Source organism: Neofelis nebulosa, chromosome 16, assembly GCF_028018385.1.
Source record: "Neofelis nebulosa isolate mNeoNeb1 chromosome 16, mNeoNeb1.pri, whole genome shotgun sequence".
In the NCBI taxonomy this organism is placed as follows: domain Eukaryota; kingdom Metazoa; phylum Chordata; class Mammalia; order Carnivora; family Felidae; genus Neofelis; species Neofelis nebulosa.
The window spans coordinates 19,202,131-19,220,502 of NC_080797.1; the positions used below are offsets into that span (position 1 = coordinate 19,202,131).

Below are 18,372 nucleotides of genomic sequence, written 5' to 3' on the forward strand. Positions count from 1 at the left end.
GAATTCCAAATGTAGACACATCTGCTGGCATCACCTGAGGTTTTTGTTGATGAAAGTACAGGTTCCTGGACCTTTTCCTTTTTTAAAGGACAGAACAATTAACATAATGTTCCAGTTGATTCTAAAATGAGGCTCAATTTCAGAAGCCTGTGTAAAACACTGACTGCTCTCGTTTGACTTTCAAATAGGAAAGAGGGCACTGCACTCACCATCCTAACTTCCAGGAGTGGCTTTTTCTTTTGGGAGACCAGGAAAAAAGTTCCATGCCAAGGAGAACAGAATGCGTACTTTCTAACACCTTAAGTTCACAGCAGAGGTAGGAAAAAACCCCTAGCTGAACTTTTAAGAATTTGCCTTCTATTTGAGGGGGAAAAAATGTTTTTATTCTTTCAAAAATTTATATACATTGCCATACAAAGATGCCAGGCTACAGCAGCTCTTGGCTAGCCTCAGGAGCCTTCCAGTGAGCCTTCTTTTATAATGGCCCGGGCAAGATTTCGCGCAAGAGCAAGTCTCAGCATTTCCAGCTTGGTGTTCTCTATGTCCTCCTAAAAAGCAAAGAAGGCCAGCATAAGGTATGGCAGGAAGTGTTCCTTCTTTAAAGTTCTGCAAGGTTCTATGTGACCCGGAGGCAGACCAAGGGCATTTAACCCTTAATAGCTTCTAGCAAGTGATTTATCTGAGGGAACTGCATGCAAAGAACCTCTGCGACTGACCAACAGACAAGGAGAGACCAGAACACTAGGATCACCCCACTTTCTCCTAAAACAAGCTGGTGTGTCAATTACAGGTTAAGAGCTAAACCAAGAAGGACAAGTTTGTAAGGGGCCAGCGTTTCAGGAGGGAAGTAGGGGAGTCCAAGATAGAGGGAGCCTTTTCTTCTCGCCATTATAGAATCAACAACCCAAAAGCTAAAATGACCTGGAGTCGCTGAGCACCAGGCTCTCCCCGCACTGGCCTTCCTGAGGCCAAGTCCTCCAGACATCTCATCAGCTCATATGTTTGCTCTGTTGTAAAAATCACCTAAAAGAGAAAAAAGAAGCTGTTTTGCTTAGATGCTTCCCAACCAAGGCCTGCGCTGATCTGGGCATGTGCCCGGGTTCAGAGATTGCCTTCCGTGCATGCCCTTTGGAGGGGCAGGCTTCATATATGCAGCCCTGCAAGAACAGCACCCGTACTGTCACCCCCAGCCTTTCTCGTCAGGGCACTAGGCTGAGTATTGTTAGTAGACAGCTGCCTCATTTCAAATTAAGTAGCTTTTCTCGTTGTAGATACTCTTATTTCCAGGCAGGGCATTACGAGAGAATGCCCCCCACACAGGGCTCTACTTGGGAGATGATGTGTGGATGTGCAACAGCTACAGAATGAAGCATTCTGTCAAAGACTATAAAACACAAAATCACTGTGGATTAAAACTGTACCTGTTTCTGTTCCAAAAGGGGCAGGGCATCTGTTAGTAGTGTTACCCAGAAACATCGTGGAGCAATCTGAGAAGTCATCAATGACAGGAGAAGAGAAGCCGCATCAAAAAAGCGCTTCTCCCCATAAAATCGGTGGAACTCGCGGTACTTTCCTATTGTGAAGAGAGAACACTAGGTCACCTCTTGCCCTAAACAAGCCAAGAGAAACCCCAGACCAGCCACGTGAAAGCAGAGAGATTCTTTCAGAACTGACTCCAAACGTCCTGGACCAATGAGAACAACAGGATTTAAAAAAACAAAACAAACAAACAAAAAAAAACCATGTTTTGGGTGCCTGGGTGGCTCAGTGGGTCAAATGTCCACCTCCTGACTTCAGCTCAGGTCATGACATCGCAGTTTGTGAGTTCAAGCCCTAAGTCAGGCTCTGTGCTGGCTGTGTGGAGCTTGCTTGGGATTCTCTCGCCCTCTCTCTGCCCCTCCCCATTCACGTAGATTATAGAGAACGTTCTATAAGAAAGCTGAACAGATTCTTCAAAAATGTCACAGTGAAGAAACACCAAGAAAGGCAGGGGCACTAAAGAGACAGGACAACTGAATTTGTGAACGTGGAGTTGATAAAAGACCTTGCTGGGACAGCGGATGTAATCAGAATGTAGATTACAGATTTGAGGAGAGCAGTGCATTCTGGTAACTGGTTATATCGGAGGATGTTCTTGTTCTTAGAAAACACATGCTCAAGTATTTATGAGGAAAGGGAAAGTCTCCAACTTACTTTCAGACTGTTCCCTAAAAACCTAATAAAATAAATGAGGCAAAATATAAATGGTGAATCTGGATAAAGTGTACATGGGAGTTCCTTATTCCTGCAACTACTTTTGCACCTTTCTCTTTAATTTTGAAATCACTGGGAAATGTTAACCAAAAAGTATGCTTTGCAGAGTCTGGCACACAGGGTTCTATGTGGTTTGGAATTTGGGCTTAACAGGAAGGAAACACTGGAGAAGTCTAGATAGTACCTCCCATCTCCACCATGCCGAAGGTCCAGGGGACAGAGCCCAAAGACTCACCTAAGAAGGTCAGTCGATCACTGAGCATCATGGCTGGCCCAAGGTTGTCAATGAGATCCAGATCGGAAAAGCAGCCTCGCTCACAGTAATCCCTGAGGAACCTGCAAGGCCAGGCCCAGAGGTCAGAGCGGCAGTCCCAGGCCCCACTTCCTCAACCTCCCAACTTCCCATACAGCTCCCAGAAAGCCAAAAGGGACTGACTGAACCCACCTGTCTGACACCAGCGTGGCAAAGGCTGCATCCTTGGCTCGGATGCTCCAAGACAGGGCAGAGCCCAGGCGATTGTTGCGGACAGCTTTCATGGCTAAGATCTTACAAATGCTGCGAACTTGGCAAGAAAAAAGAAAGAAGGTTAACTTTTCACCCTGCAAGTCACTCCATTCATAACCCTTGCTGGACAGAAACAGGCTTCACGACTCCTCTGAGCTTTCTGCAGCCTGTCCACAGGCTCCAAATACAAGTTGGTCGGTAACACTGGGAACTTTGGGGTTTATAAATTGTCTCCTGGCTCTGATCACACTATGACCCACCCTGGCAGGACTGGCTTTGTGAGTGGGTTTGATTTCAGGGATGGCAAAAAGATTTTTATTGCTCTCCAAAGGTCAGCTCCTTCATTATCTGTCCAGGTGTCAAAAACACCCTTTGGGTCTTGAATGCCATGTGCTTTCAGAGATGGTCATACGCAAGCAAATGCCTTGAAAAGAAAACTTGAGTTTTTGCACTCAAAGGTGAGGGGAGGAGGAACAAATAACACTGCTTTCCTTTCTGTGCTCCTCCTGAGCTGACTCTGGTCCTACTTCCCCACTGAGCAGCCTTAGCAACAGCAACCCACCTGGGAGAAGCTGACCCCAACCCTGAACTTAGAGTAGGCGGGAGACAGAAGTGAGTAAGAATCTTTTTAAAAGGTAATGTGCTCCATTGCTTTCTAAGTCTCGGTGGATCCCCAGCTCCTTGTCCTTCCTTCCTCAGTAATTTTCCTGTTTTGGCTTATCTCTTGGCACGCGCTGCCCGGCCTCTCTCTAGTGTGGCTGGCACGGCATGAGCAGAAAGTATGCCGGGAAGAGGGCAGGCTCACCTTGCTCAGTCATCTGCCGCTGCTCACAAATCCGCAGCACCTTAAGGGCTTTCTGCTCAGTGCTCAAAGGGATCCGCTCAATGTGCAGCTCCAAGGAAACTCGGCCCAGCTCAGGGCAGTAGTCGAAGTAATCCACTCCCAACTGCCAGAGGCTGCAACAGTCCGAGGACAGACATGAGGGCCTGGAGAGCCCAGGTGCTGCCCTGGAGCTCAAGGACTGGCACTGAGATGGCTCCTCCCGCACGCCCCGTAGACTTCAGGGAACCAGATGGGAAAGAACACCATCTTGCATGCTGAAAAGCACCGTTGGGGTCTTCCTACCTATGATGAGCAAACAGGCCGGAGGCATATTCCAGCAGGAGGAACTCTCTCATGTTGGATCCGAAGCTGGAATAAAATGTAACATGAGACCAAAACCCATGCCCTGCTCCATTCAGGGCCCTCCCACAGCCAACCATGCTTCCTTACAGTGGACCCCCCTCCCCCCGCCAAGTCCCAAGGGCTGGCCTGGCTGCCACATACTTACTAGAGGTTGTGTGACTGGAGGAGCTTGCAGTGATCCAACAGGTCTGTCAGATGGGCCACAAACCACCAGTTGCTTAAGGCAATGCTGTGGGTTCAAACCCAAGGAGGAGAGTCGGGGTCAGAGAGTAGGATCCATATGAGCAGAGCATGAGCAGGACCCCTCATGTTCTTTGAATAAAAGGACAGGTGGGACAGTGACAAGCCGAAATCCGTTTGGAAGAATTTCTCTGTGTTGTGTGAGGACTGACAGTGCATACCCAGAAGGAAGGTCAACCCTCAAAGTGGCAGCCAATAATCTGTATCTATGGAGAATGTCACAGTGAAAATAAAATTCAAGGATCCAATCAGATGCAGACAATGTGGATACAGAATAATGTGTAAGAACAAAAAGAAACAGATTTATAAAAACAGAACTGGTGGTTGCCAGTGGGGAGGAGGGTGGGAGGATAGGAGAACTAGGTGAAGAGGTACAAACTTCTAGTTAGAAAACAAGTCAATAAGTCAGTCGTGGGGATGAAAAGTACATCACAGGGAACATAATAATCTTTGTGTGATGACATAGTAATTACACTGCTGGTGGGGAGTATTTTGTAACGTACAGAATTGTTCAATGTTGCAAACCTGAAACTAACACATCAACTATACTTCAATTAAAAAAAAGATGGGATGGTTGTAGGTTAAGTGTCTGACTTTGGCTCAGGTTATGATCTCATGATTCGTGAGTTCAGGCCCCACACTGGGCTCTCTTACTGTCAGTGCAGAGCCCACTTCAGATTCTTTGTCCCCCTCTTTCCCGCTACCCTGCTTACGTGCTCTCTCGCTCTTGCTCGCTCTCTCATAAATAAACTTAAAGATAAAAAAGTAAAGATCAGGGCACCTGGGTGGCTCAGCTGGTTGAACGTCCAATTTTGGCTCAGGTCATGATCTCATGGTTCATGAGTTCAAGCCCCATGTCCAGCTCGCTACTGTCAGTGCAGAGCCCACTTCAGATTCTCTGTCCTCTCTCTGCCCCTCACCCACTCATGCTTTCTCAAAAATAAACAAACACTGGGCCACCTGGGTGGCTCAGTCAGTTGAGCATCTGACTTCCGCTCAAGTCATAATCTCACAATTAGAGAGTTTGAGCCCTGCATCAGGCTCTGAGCTCTGTGGTGCCAGTGTGGAGCCTGATTGAGATTCTCTCTCTCCCCCCTTTCTCTACCCCTCCCCCACTTGCATGAGCACGCACACGCTCTCAAAAAAAAAAAAAAATTAAAAAAAAAAAGACTAAAAGATTAGTGGTTTCTGATGCTTCAGGAAACATGGAATTCAGAGGAACATATTTTCATTTGGATTCACTGTTAATGTTTCTCATTGTATAGCTTTTGATTAGTGTACTTTATGAATACAACTGTATACATAAGACAGTTTAAAAACCATCTTGTGTTCAGGTTTAATACTTTGCATGAAGAAATTTTTGTTCAGTTACAAGATTTGTAATTTTATTGTATTTATAGTCTGACCAGGATGAAGGTTAAGTCCTTCCCCAAACTATACTTCACACCGCCCCCCCCACCCCCCCAAATCAAACTTTTAATCAAAGCCTAGAATCATCTGGGGCCCTTGTGAAAAATGAAGGTTTCTAAGGCCCTTTGAAGGTCTGATTAAGTTCCTTGGAAATCACTGTTTTACATCATCAATGTTTGTAAGCTCCCTAGCATCCTTTTGTACAGTGTACCAGCACACTTATCAGTGTGCCTCCATCATTTCGGGTTAGGTTATTCATTTGTTACTTGGCATAGGCCTTCTGTATTTGATGCCTATTTTTTAAATCTTGGGAAAAGGGAAAAGAAGCTTTAATGATTGCTTTCTGTAACAAAATCAAGCACAAATGAAAGGAGCAGACTACCAAGGCAGACACAGTCTCGGAGGTGTAATAATGCATTAAGGTAAAAAATGCTGCTTTCGTGATATAAAAATAGGGATTGGCTTACACTGAATTACTGGACAAATGTTTAAAACTTCTGCCTCATTCTTAAGGATGTGGACATACTCAAAGACTCCATCTGTTCCAGGATTCCACCATTAGGGAATAAATATGCTTGTTGGCCTTCCTAACATTCATTTTGAAGATGAGCTATTTTCCAACTTTATTAATAGCTCTGTATTATTCACTCAAAAAACTATGTGTGCTGGGGTACCTGGCTGGCTGAGTCGGTAGAGCATGAGACTCTTGATTTCAGAGCCATGAGTTTGAGCCCCATGTTGGGCACAGAGATCATTTAAAAAATGATCTATGCTGGGGCATCTGGGTGGCTCAGTTGGTTCAGCATCCAACTTTGGCTCAGGTCATGTGCTCACGGTTTGTGCGCCCCATTTCAGACTCTCTGCTGTCAGGGCAAAGCCCGCTCTGTCCCCATCTCTTTCTGCCCCTCCCTCCGTCTCAAAAATAAACATTAAAAAAAAAATTATCTGTGCCAAATTTCAAGGATTTTCCTCTATTTCTATCATCCTCCAATACTAAGTTCTAAAAATTCATTACATGCTACACGAAGTCCTAACATGCTCAAGTTTTTAAAGAGTTCTCTCTTGGGGCACCTGAGTGGCTCAGTCGAGCACTGGACTTGATCCAAGTTCATGATCTCATGGTGCATGAGTTCAAAGCCCATGGGCTTTGATCTGGGATTCTCTCTCCCTCTCTCTCTGCCCCTCCCTGCCTCTCAAAACAAATAAACTAATAAGCAAACAAATAAAAGAGTACTCTCCTGGGCCATGTTTTCCTTAGCTATGGCTTTACTAATTTTGTTATTCTGTTATGTTCCTTCCTGACCTTGTCCTTTCTAGACAAGAATTCCAATAAATAAGATATCTGTTTATGGCAGCCCCCTAAAAAAAACCCCAACTCATCAGATAATGTTGTTGCTCTTAACTATTCTAACTTCGTCATACATCCTTATGTATCAGTAATTCAACTGAACACTGTCATTGGGTTAACTAGACAGTGCTTTCGTGGAAAAGATACTACAAATGGAACTCAAGACCACCACTTCAGTCAGTCCTTACCTCTCTGTCCCTGTCATCTGGAAAATGGAAGTAATTTTATCTCTTGCCTACCTGGACTGTTTAAAGAAAAAAATGGGAAAATGGATATAAAATATCTTTAAAAAATTCTTTTCAGTAGTGCTCTATAAATACAAAAATCAGTAAATCCAAGCTCGAGGTTAACACATAAATAGTGCCCTACTAAACTGCTTAGAGACCACCATGGATGTGCTCTAGCAGCACTGCAAATTGGTTCAAATCCAGTCCTGCTAACTCAGTGACTGGCCAGTTATTTAACTTCAGCTTCTTTGCCAAAGTGGAGGAATTATGATGGTCAGTACAGCTCTCTGAGACTCTGAAGCTATCTTTAGAGACTGAAGTTCTAAAAAATTCAAGGGTAACAGATGAAATCAGAAGTGGCCAGTCTTAAGGAAGAATATTAAATAAGGTGAGCAAATGTTAACCCAGAAGATCTAAAAACAAGTTGCCTCCCCTACTCACAACTACAGGCACAGTCCACCCTCCTAGAATAAGGACCATAGAGAACATTAATGACGAGGGACTAGTTCTTAGAACAGAGGGCTGGAGGAGGAGGGAGAACCTGCCACAGGAAGACAAGAGAAAGGAACAGCCCTGAAATAGAGCAACAGTCAGTGTAAAGGCTCTGGAGCAGGAAGTCAGTCTCGTTCCTACTTCAGACTGAAGCCCGTGTGACTCAAACTTCAAGTCAGGCAAAGGCCAGCTCACTTAGTGCCTCGTGATGGGAAGCCACTGGGACAGAAAGCAGGAAAAAATGGTTTAACACTGAAAACAAGCAGCAAATCAAAACTACAATGAGATATCACCTCACCCCTGTCAGAATGGCTAAAACCAACAACACAGGAAACAGGTGTTGGCAAGGATGCTCAGAAAAGGGAACCCTCATGCATTGTTGGTGGGGAGGCACACTGGTACAGCTACTCTGGAAAACAGTATGGAGGTTCCTCGAAAAGTTAAAAATAGAGGGGATGTTTGGCTACCTCAGTCAGTAGGCATGCAACTCTCGATCTAGGGGTCATAAGTTCAAGCCCCACATTAGGTGTAGAGCTTAGTTTAAAAAAAAAAAAAAGTTAAAGATAGAACCACCTTGGGTCACTAGATCTCTTTTGATTTCCACTCAGGTCACGATGCTAGGGTCATGGGCTCCATGGGGCATTAGGCTCCATGCTCAGCATGGAAGTTGCTTGGGATTCTTGGTTTCTCTCCCTCTGCCCCTCCCCACCTCACTCACAGGTGTGTGTGTGCACGCTCTCTCAAAAATAAATACATGAGGGGCGCCTGGGTGGCGAAGTCGGTTAAGCGTCCGACTTCAGCCAGGTCACGATCTCGCGGTCCGTGAGTTCGAGCCCCGTGTCAGGCTCTGGGCTGATGGCTCGGAGCCTGGAGCCTGTTTCCGATTCTGTGTCTCCCTCTCTCTCTGCCCCTCCCCCGTTCATGCTCTGTCTCTCTCTGTCCCAAAAATAAATTAAAAAAAAAAAAAAAAAAAACGTTGGAAAAAAAAAAAATAAATACATGAATAAATAATAAATATAGAACTATCCTATTATCCAGCAATTGTACTTCTAAGTATTAACCCAAGAGATACAAAAATACTAATTCAAGAGGATACATGCACCCCTATGTTTATTGTAGCACTATCTACAATAGCCTAATTATGGCAACAGCCCAAGAGTCCATGGACTTATGAATGGATAAAGAAGCTATGGTAGGGACACCTGGGTGGCTTGGTCTTTTTAGTGTCCGACTTCAGCTCAGGTCACAATCTCACAGTTCATGAGTTTGAGCCCCACTTCAGGGGTGGAGCCTGCTTGAATTCTCTCTCCCTCTCTTGAAATAAATAACAATTTTTAAAGAAATGCTTCCTGGGGCACCTGGGTGGCTCAGTCAGTTGTGTCCAACTCTTGATTTTGGCTCAGGTCATGATCTTGCAGTTTGTGAGTTATAGCCCCACATCAGGCTCCATACTGACAGTGCAGAGCCTGCTTGGAATTCTTTCTCTCTTTCCCTCTCCCTCTGCCCTTCCCACTCTCTCTTAAAAAACAAAAACTTAAAAGCCTGGCTGGCTCAGTCAGCAAAGCATGGGACTCTTGATCTCAGGGTTGTGAGTTTGATACTCACCTTGGGTGTAGAGATTACTTTAAAAAATCTTAAAGGGGCTCCTGGGTGGCTCAATCGGTTAAGCGTCCAAATTGATTTTGGCTCAGGTCATGATCTCATGGTTCATGAGTTCAAGCCCTGCACTGGGCTCTGCACTGAACATGTGGAGCCTGCTTGGGATTCTCTCTCTCCCTTTCTCCCTCTCTGCCCTTCCCCCATGCTCTCTCTCAAAATAAATAAACTTAAGAAAAATAAACGTTTAAAATAAAATAAAATCTTAAAATGAGCAAAGAGGGAATAAAAAAGAGCGAGAAAAGAGGCAATCCAAGAAACAGACTCTTAACTCTAGAGAACAAACTGATAGTTACCAGAGGGGAAGGAGGTGGAGAGATGGGTTAAATAGGTGATGGGGATTAAAGAGTGCACTCGTGATGGGCGCCGGGTGTTGCATGGAAGTGATGAATCACCATACTGTACACCTGAAACTAGTACTATACTGTGTGTTAACTAATGGGAATTTAAATAAAAACTTAAAGACTGAAAAGAATGCTCGAACGGTTGTGTCCAAATGGACAATGTAGAGATGGGGACGGTGGTGAAGCCAGTCAACCTGCAATAGTTCAGGCTGTTGATAATGGTGGCTGGGCTAAGGTGGCAGCTGAGGAGGGAACGAGAAGTAACCAGTTGTAAGATAATTTTGAAGTTGAGTTAATAGAACTTCTTGATGGCTTCATTAGTGCTTAAGACCTCAGCAAACTGTATGGGCTTTAGCAAGTGGCTTTGGGGCCAAATAGCCACAGGGCCCTTGTTAGCTGGCAGTGTGACTTTACCAGGGCTCACTTCCCTCATATGTGAGATAGGCTCGGAAAAAAACAGCACTTTTGGGGCGCCTGGGTGGCTCAGTCGGTTGAGCGTCCGACTTCTGCTCAGGTCGTGATCTCACGGTCTGTGAGTTCAAGCCCTGCGTTGGGCTCTGTGCTGACAGCTCAGAGCCTGGAGCCTGCTTCGGATTCTGTGTCTCCCTCTCTCTGTCCCTGCCCTGCTCATGCTCTGTCCCTCTCAAAAATGAATAAACATAAAAAAAAAAAAAATTAAAGAAGAAAAGAAAAAAACAGCACTCTTTATCTCAGGGCACCTGGATGGCTGTCAGTTAAGTGTCCAACTTCTGATTTTGGCTTGGGTCATGATCATGAGATCGATGCCCCACATGGGGCTCTGTGCTGTGGCGCAGAGAGAGGAGAGACAGAATTCCAAGCAGGCTCCGCACTGCCAGCACAGAGCCCATTGGAGGGCTCCAACTCACAAATCATGAGACCATGACCTGAACTAAAACCCAGAGTCAGACGCTTAACCGACTGAGCCACCCAGGCACCCCAAAATAAGTAAATAAACTTAAAAAAAAAAAAGGCACCTATCTCAAAGGTCTGTTCCAAGATAAATTGAAATAATCCATTAAAACTTAGTCTAGTAAATCTTAACTATTATCACCATTACTGTAATTACTAACCATTTTAGTAATTCTGTTAAGTTACCAGCTGCCAGCCAGCCTTGCTGTCCTCCACACTCTTCAGATTGTTCTTTCTCAAATACAAATTTCACAGCACTACCCTGCTAAAATCCTCAGTGGCTCCCCATCTGGATACAATCAAAACTACTGGGTACAGTGTATCTGGTCCTTGATAATCTGACACCCTTCTGACCTCTGTCATTTCAACCCCTCACTTAGTGTTTTGGTCCTAAGAGATGTTTACAGTTCCTTCAGCAGGTAACAGGCCTTCTTTCTTTCCTGTCTTTCCGTATGTTTTTGTTTCTGCCCAAAATGATGTTTTTGGCTGAACTTTTCAGGACTCCACTTTGAGTGTAGCCTCCTTTGAGAAGCTTTTCCTCACCTTACAATCTGATATAGGGTCCTCTCTTAAGGGGTTCCACAACATCTGGCCTAGATAATACATTCAGGAATACAAGAAAAACTGCTATAATCGCAAAGCTTGGCACAGTGTGGGGCATAAAGGATGGGTGAGGGGAGATGGTACCTCGGCCCTCCTGAACAGCTGCCGTTGCCCAGACTGATGTGACAGTTAGTGAGACAGCCAGTGAGGTGGCTGAGGAGCCACAGCATGCCCTAGTCTGGCAGCCCTCAAGCATCTCCCAAAGGGATACAGCAGCCTCCAAGGCCACAGGGCAGCGACCACTGAAGGCAGGGTGCTAATGACACTGCTCGAGTGACCAAGACAGGATGGAGTGTTGAACAAGGCCGCCATACCCTCCCTGCAAAGCCAGATAAGTCTCAACAACAGATTTTGGAGCTTCACACACAAATGATGGAGAATTCCCAAGGCAACCTCTACACAAACCAAGCAAACAGCCTCATTGTTCAAAAATGTTTGAGGAAGACTCAACAGCTCTGGAGTGGCCTCTGCTAGAAAAGAGAAAACTGTGGAGCTGGGAAGACCAGCCATGGCGAAGGCCCTACCCAGAGGAAACAAGTGTTTCCTCAGTAAACTCTCCACGGGACTGTTTGCCCTGCACTGGGCCACTGTTGCCCCCTTACCCCAACTCCTGTATCTTGTTTTGGCACCTCTGCAGCAACCACTACCTAACTGAGCTCTGGCGGCTGTGGACCTTCTTCTGTAAATGGTGTGTGAGGGTCTGCACACCGCCATAATCTGCAGCCAAAGTTATGGGCCGGGACAAAGTTCTAGCAAGAAGATTCCAGATAAGGTAAACATTAAACTGGACCTCTTCTTAATTTTTGAAGGAAGACCTGTTTCCTTCTAGTTCAATATTGTGACAGGACTTTAAGGGCACCACAAAGCTGCCATCCCGCCTAGCTCCCAGTGAAGTACATGCCAGCTCCCTGTTTCCTTTTGCCAGGTAGCAAGGAACCAGCTTTTAGAAGAAGCTGTAAGCCAGAGAGGAGGAAATGAGTACTTGGAGGATTCCCAACTTCTCCTTTTGGCTGTGGGGATAATAGGCAGACATGCAGCTCTCCAGCAAGGGCTGATGAACTATGGCCTCTGAGGGCCTTTATGCTCCACTTCAGCACCCTTCACTGCCCTTTGTGCCTCTTAGGGTCTGGCTAACATGGGGATCATCGAATACTCATTTAGAAATCTCCTTTTTAGCACCTTTAGAAACGATTCCCTTCATTCCCCTTTACAGGGTAGTCATGAACCCAGTTGACGTCATACCCAAAGAAAGCTGCGAGACTTGCCTACATCACCAGCCCACTGGCCCAACACCAGACGTTCCCCACTTTCCCAGGAACCAAGCTTGGGTCTGACTGGTACAAACCAAGAGAAACCAAGTGTTCATAAAATGCCAAATCCAATCCTTCCCCATCCAGGAGGGCACATTCCTAAAGCTCTACTACTCTCTCTAAAATTTTTTTTTTTTCAACGTTTTTAATTTATTTTTGGGACAGAGAGAGACAGAGCATGAACGGGGGAGGGGCGGAGAGAGAGGGAGACACAGAATCGGAAACAGGCTCCAGGCTCCGAGCCGTCAGCCCAGAGCCCGACGTGGGGCTCGAACTCACGGACCGCGAGATCGTGACCTGGCTGAAGTCGGACGCTTAACCGACTGCGCCACCCAGGCGCCCCTCTACTACTCTCTCTAAAGGTACTTCAGCCTTTCCTCCAGTTTCTGGGATGAGGTTTCAAGACTTGCATTATGGTGCCTCTTTCAGAACAGAGTAGGAAGTAGCTCCCGGATCAGAAAAACCCAAGCTCCAGGGGCGCCTGGGTGGTTCAGTTGGTTGAGTGTCCAACTTTGGCTCAGGTCTTGATCTCGCAGTTTGTGGGTTCAAGCCCCAAGTCAGGCTCTCTGATGACAGCTCAGAACCTGGAGCCTGCTTCGGATTCTGTATCTCACTCTCTCTGCCCCTCCCCCACTCACACTCAGTCTCAAAAAGAAAAAAAAAAAAATGTTAAAAAAATTTTTTAGAAAAACCCACACTCCAAAGTTTATAGCAAACAGAAATACTTTAGACTCTTTCCTGCTTGCCAGGAGAGAGAGGTGCTCAGACTGAGGGGCTGAGAGCCTGATCCCTATGTGTGAGTGGGAGGAGGGTGATGCCATTTTCTGGGGCATTCATGAAAGCCACTCCTCTTCTCTGGCATTCCCCTTTTTCTTCTACTGTCACTGCAAAGAACAGGGTGTTTTCCCTTTTCATTATCCTTCCTCCTGGTTCTGTTCAAATCTGATTTGTTCCTAAAAATTCAGATGTGGCTTATGAAGGAAGCCTTAATGGAAATAACCCAATACTATAACAGACAGTATATTTGGGAATGCCTATTACTCCGAATTATAGGCTGAGGCAATGACAAAGCCAAATAATGACACATGTGTGTGCCTTTGTGAGTGATTCTCACTAACGGTTCCGCGCAGATACCCCTCATCAGCTGGATTCTGTGAGTCACCTTCCAGCTCCAACTACAGGTCTGTGAAAAGGATATAGACATAAAACTCGGTTTTCTTTCTCCAAATCTAGCACCATTTTCTTCAAGCCCTGGTTCTCTTTTTGCTCCAACAGGAGCATAGCAGGAAAGGATCCCTTCCCACTGCCCAGATCTATTAAAAATTATCCAGTCGAGATCAGTGAATTTGATAGTTGAGCAAGGTCATCTGCTATAGTTCCCAACTCTCTCCCTTCCGGGAGTCTTCAATTCAATACCCACTTGTCCAGGATGCACAAGAAGGGAATATAAATTGTGTCTGACTTCCTATGTATGGAAACTCCTAGTAAGCTTTACCTGTGATTCATTATGTCTGATACTCCTTTTCCAGCCTTGATGAAGGTTCAATGCGATGACAAGATACCCTTTTGAGGAGAGGGGTGGTGTAGAATCCCTGCTCTAAACAGACTCAACCAGCAGTTTGCTGGGGTGGTAGCCCTTGGCTCACTAGAGAGGGAAACTAATGAGAAGTACTGTCCCTTAAGGTGGTATGCATATCCATCAGGTTCCAAGAAATAGGTCTGCTGGCTTTTTATGGATTTTAAATACCAAAGTAATTTACTGCAATGTTGTTCAAGTAAACATCCCTGAAATGAAAACTGCTGTAAATACAGTAGCCCCCAAGCCTTAGGAAGGTCCCCAAGCTTGTCCAGAGAGAAGCCAGGATCTACCTACATGTGGCCTAGGAGAAGAGCATGTCTGTGGGAAGAAAGTTAAGACACCAGTGAGAAGGAACAAGACATTCTAAAAAAGGATGGTGGAGGGGCGCCTGGGTGGCTCATCGGTTAAGTGTCTGATTCACAGTTCTTGAGTTCCAGCCCTGCATCGGGATCTGCACTGATAGTGTGGAGCCTGCTTAGGATTCTCTCTCCCTCCCTCTCCCCTGCTTTCCTGTGCACATGTGCACTTGCGCATGGTCTGTCAAAGTAAAATGAAACTTAAAAAAAGAATGGTGGTGATAGCTGCACAACACTGGGAATACACTTAATGCCGCTGAACTGCACACCTCAAGACAGAATGGTGGGGGTGTAGCAGGTCCTACCTGCACTCCTTGATCACTTGGTGGATGTCAAACTCAAAGGCCGCCATCAAGATGTTGTCCAGGGGTTCTGGGCTGCTCTCTCCTCCCAGAAACAGGTCAAGGCTGGACTGTGGAAAGGTGGTGACCAACTCAATTCCCAGATGTAAGCAGAGACTCAAGGGGGCAGGTAGGGCTTCTGTGTAGGGAACCCTGGAGAGGATAATGGGTCCCTCAAAAAGGGCCAAAGTAGGGGATGCTGAGCTAGCTCAGTTGGAAGACCATGCAACTCTTCACCTCTGGGGTCATGCTTTGAGCCCCATGTTGGGGACAGATGACTTAAAAAATAAAGAGGGGCACCTGGATGGCTCAGTTGGTTGAACATTCAGCTCTTGATTTTGGTTCAGGTCACGATGTCAGGGTCTTGGAATTGAGCCCTGCATTGGCCCCTGCACTGAGCGTGGAGCCTGCTTAAGATTCTCTTTCTCCCTCTGCCCCTACCCTGCTCATGCATACATGCCGTCTCTTGCTCAATTAATTGATTGAGGCTGGCTGGCTCAGTCAGAAGATCACGCAACTCTTGATCTCTGAGGTCATGAGTCTGAGCCCCAAGTTGGATGTAGAGATTACTAAAGAAAGATAAACTTAAAAAAAAGGGGGTGCAAAAGGAAAGACCTTTCCTGTTCTCCAGGGAGGTTCAACTCAAAGAGGCCACACACTGAAAATGACCTACCCCCATGATTCCTACTCCCTCCTCCCACTCCTTAAAGCTCAGGCTCACCTGGGCATAGAAGTGCAGGTCAATGGGTTTTACTGTGGGATGAGAGTACAGGAGCCGGGTCACTAGGAAATGATACCAGTTATTCAGAAGTTCCTTTTGCTCCAACAAGGCAGCTTCATCTCCCAGCATGATCTAAGGAGAGAGACATTTTCCTTTAGTTCCAGGGGCAACTTCTCTATTAACTCTCCTAATCTCAAGTAGAGCATTTGGTCTGAAAGCTCTCTCCTTCATGGCAGAGATGATGGACAGCCCTGTCCATTATGTTCCTGCTATTGCTGCACTGGAACCACAGCTCCAACTTGGACCCCAACCTGAACTTCCTTCCCACAGACCTTGCAGAGAGACTCCAGGTGAGGACTGGAGGCGAACGTGCCATCCTGGAGATGACGCTCACATTCCTCATGCCAGTGCTGCCACTTCAGCTCCAGCTCTGTCAGCGTCTGGGTGTTTCCAGGCTAAGGGGAAAGACACAGTGAGATGCCATTGCCACAGAAACCCCTTGTGCTTAGTGAACGAACCCATATCTCATGGCCCAACAGAGCAGGTCTGCTCCCACATACACTGAGAACGGGCATTGTCCTCATCAGGTCCCCCAGAATTCGGCACATGCCCGCAGAGGTGGGGCTGACGTCGGCTTCTTTGGAGAGCATCTGCCGGGCCTCATCCAGCCGGCCCTGTAGCACCAAAATGGTCACCTGGGAGGACACCAAGAACATAAGCATTCGAGTAAGGCCTGGAAGTCAGTCTCCTCGATCCACATTTTAACTTCCTACATTGGGGGAGTATGATGGTTCCTTTCCTCCAGAGGTAATCTAGCTCATCTAGTCTCATGGTTTTAACCTAAACCATACTTTTCAAACTGCATGTTGTAACCCATCACAGATTGCAACCAACATACTTTTATATATTATATATTTTATTGTTTATTTTATATCTTAAAAAAAATTTTTTTTTTTAATCCTTATTCATTTTTGAGAGAGAGACAGAAAGACAGAGCATGGGCAGGGGAGGAACAGATAGAGAGGGAGACACAGAATCTGAAGCAGGCTCCAGGCTCCGAGCTGTCAGCACAGAGCCCAACGCGGGGCTCGAACCCACGAACCGTGAGAACATGACCTGAGCCGAAGTCAGATGCTCAACCAACTGAGCCACCCAGGCGCCCCCTTTTTTTAATTTTTAAACAATATTTATTTTATATCTTATATTTAATTTTTATTTTTCGAGAGGGCACAAGTGAGCGAGGGACAGAAATAGAGAACGAGAAGCAGGGATCGAACTCACAAAATGTGAGATCATGACCAGAACCAAAGTCAGAGGCTTAATTGACTGAGCCATCCAGGCACCACTGCAACCAACATTTTAAAAATAAATGATGGGGTGGGGGGTGGGGGGGGGGGGCACCTGGGTGGCTCAGTAGGTTAAGCACCCAACTCTTGATTTTGGCTCAGGTTATGATCTCGTGGTTCATGGGAATCAAGCTCCGCGACAGGATCCGCTCTGACAGTGCAGAGCCTGCTTGGGATTCTCTTTCTTTCCCTCTCTCTCTGCCCCCTCCCCTGTCCCTGCTATCTCTCAAAATAAATAAACTTTGAAGAAAAAAAAAAAATGAAAAAATGAAATAAGGGCGCCTAGCTGGCTCAGTCAGTAGAGCATGTGATTCTTGATCTTGGAGTCACGAGTTCAAGACCCACGTTAGACGTAGAATTTACTTAATGAATAAAACAGAAAATGGCAGAGTATAAATAAGATTGATTCATAAGTTTCAGTTCAAATAAATAGATGCACAGATGCATACACTCAATATAGTCAATCCTGTTTATTCATAGATTTCATGTTTCTGAATTTGCCTACTTGTAACCCCCAAATCATTATATGATGTACTTTCACCATTACTTGTGGACATGTGTAGAATGGCAAAAAATTTGAGTCACTTGATATGCACATTTGCAGCTGAGGTTAAATAGGTGGTGCTCTACCTTCTTGTATCAACTCACACTAAACAAGTATCTTTTCCAGGATCTATTTAGTACCACTTTTTTTCAGTCTTTTTTTTTTTTTTAAGTTTATTTATTTTGAAAGAGAGAGAGTGTGAGTGCGGGAGGGGCAGAGAGAGAGAGAGAGAGAGAGAGAGAGAGAGAGAGAGAATCCTAAGCAGGCTCTGTGCTGGGAGCGCAGAGCCCAATGTGGGGCTCGAACTCATGAACCATAGTAAGATCATGACCTGAGCAGAAACCAAGAGTCGGATGCTTAACGACTGAGCCACCCAGGCTCCCCTGTATGTCTGTGCTTTTTCCTGAGCCCCTGAGCATAGTGCTGAAGTGCTATACAGTGTTTTAATTTTTTTTATTTTATTTTTTTTTAATTTTTTTAACGTTTATTTATTTTTGAGACAGAGCATGAACGGGGGAGGGGCAGAGAGAGGGAGACACAGAATCGGAAACAGGCTCCAGGCTCCGAGCTGTCAGCACAGAGCCTGACGCGGGGCTCGAACTCGCGGACTGCGAGATCGTGACCTGAGTCGAAGTCCGACGCTCAACCGACTGAGCCACCCAGGCACCCCTATACAGTGTTAAGTGCTAATGAAGGCCGATAGGGAGAAAATACATGTCAGATAAGCTTCATTCAGGCATGCATTACAAGGCTTTTAGCCATGAGTTCAATGTTAAGGAGTCAGTGATATATATTAAAATTTTCTTTTAATATCCACTTATTTTTGAGAGACAGAGTGCAAGCGGGTGAGGGTCAGAGAGAGGGAGACACAGCAGGCTCCAGGCTCTGAGCTGTCAGCACAGAGCCTCACGCAGGGCTCGAACCCACAAACTGTGAGATCGTGACCTGAGCCGAAGTTGAACACTAAACCGACTGAGCCAC

General features: G+C 45.9%; 1 protein-coding gene and 1 non-coding gene across 4 annotated transcripts in view; both read right to left on the reverse strand.

The window, feature by feature from the left end:
* Positions 1-360: 360 nt before the first annotated feature.
* Positions 361-18,372, reverse strand: part of NUP85 (nucleoporin 85) — a 37,534-nt gene continuing 19,522 nt past the window's right edge. For all 3 annotated transcript variants that reach the window (XM_058704520.1, XM_058704519.1, XM_058704521.1), the window contains exons 8-19: positions 16,062-16,196; positions 15,834-15,956; positions 15,502-15,633; positions 14,745-14,851; positions 4,090-4,173; positions 3,885-3,950; positions 3,564-3,715; positions 2,699-2,816; positions 2,489-2,589; positions 1,422-1,573; positions 922-1,023; positions 361-548 (exon numbers count right to left, since the gene is read on the reverse strand). In XM_058704520.1, the coding sequence (XP_058560503.1) occupies positions 450-548; positions 922-1,023; positions 1,422-1,573; positions 2,489-2,589; positions 2,699-2,816; positions 3,564-3,715; positions 3,885-3,950; positions 4,090-4,173; positions 14,745-14,851; positions 15,502-15,633; positions 15,834-15,956; positions 16,062-16,196 (1,371 nt within the window). In that variant the 3' untranslated portion in view covers positions 361-449. The remainder of the gene's footprint in view (positions 549-921; positions 1,024-1,421; positions 1,574-2,488; positions 2,590-2,698; positions 2,817-3,563; positions 3,716-3,884; positions 3,951-4,089; positions 4,174-14,744; positions 14,852-15,501; positions 15,634-15,833; positions 15,957-16,061; positions 16,197-18,372) is intronic.
* Positions 16,575-16,659, reverse strand: TRNAR-UCG (transfer RNA arginine (anticodon UCG)). Its single transcript has one exon. It is a non-coding gene; the product is annotated as a tRNA-Arg (tRNA).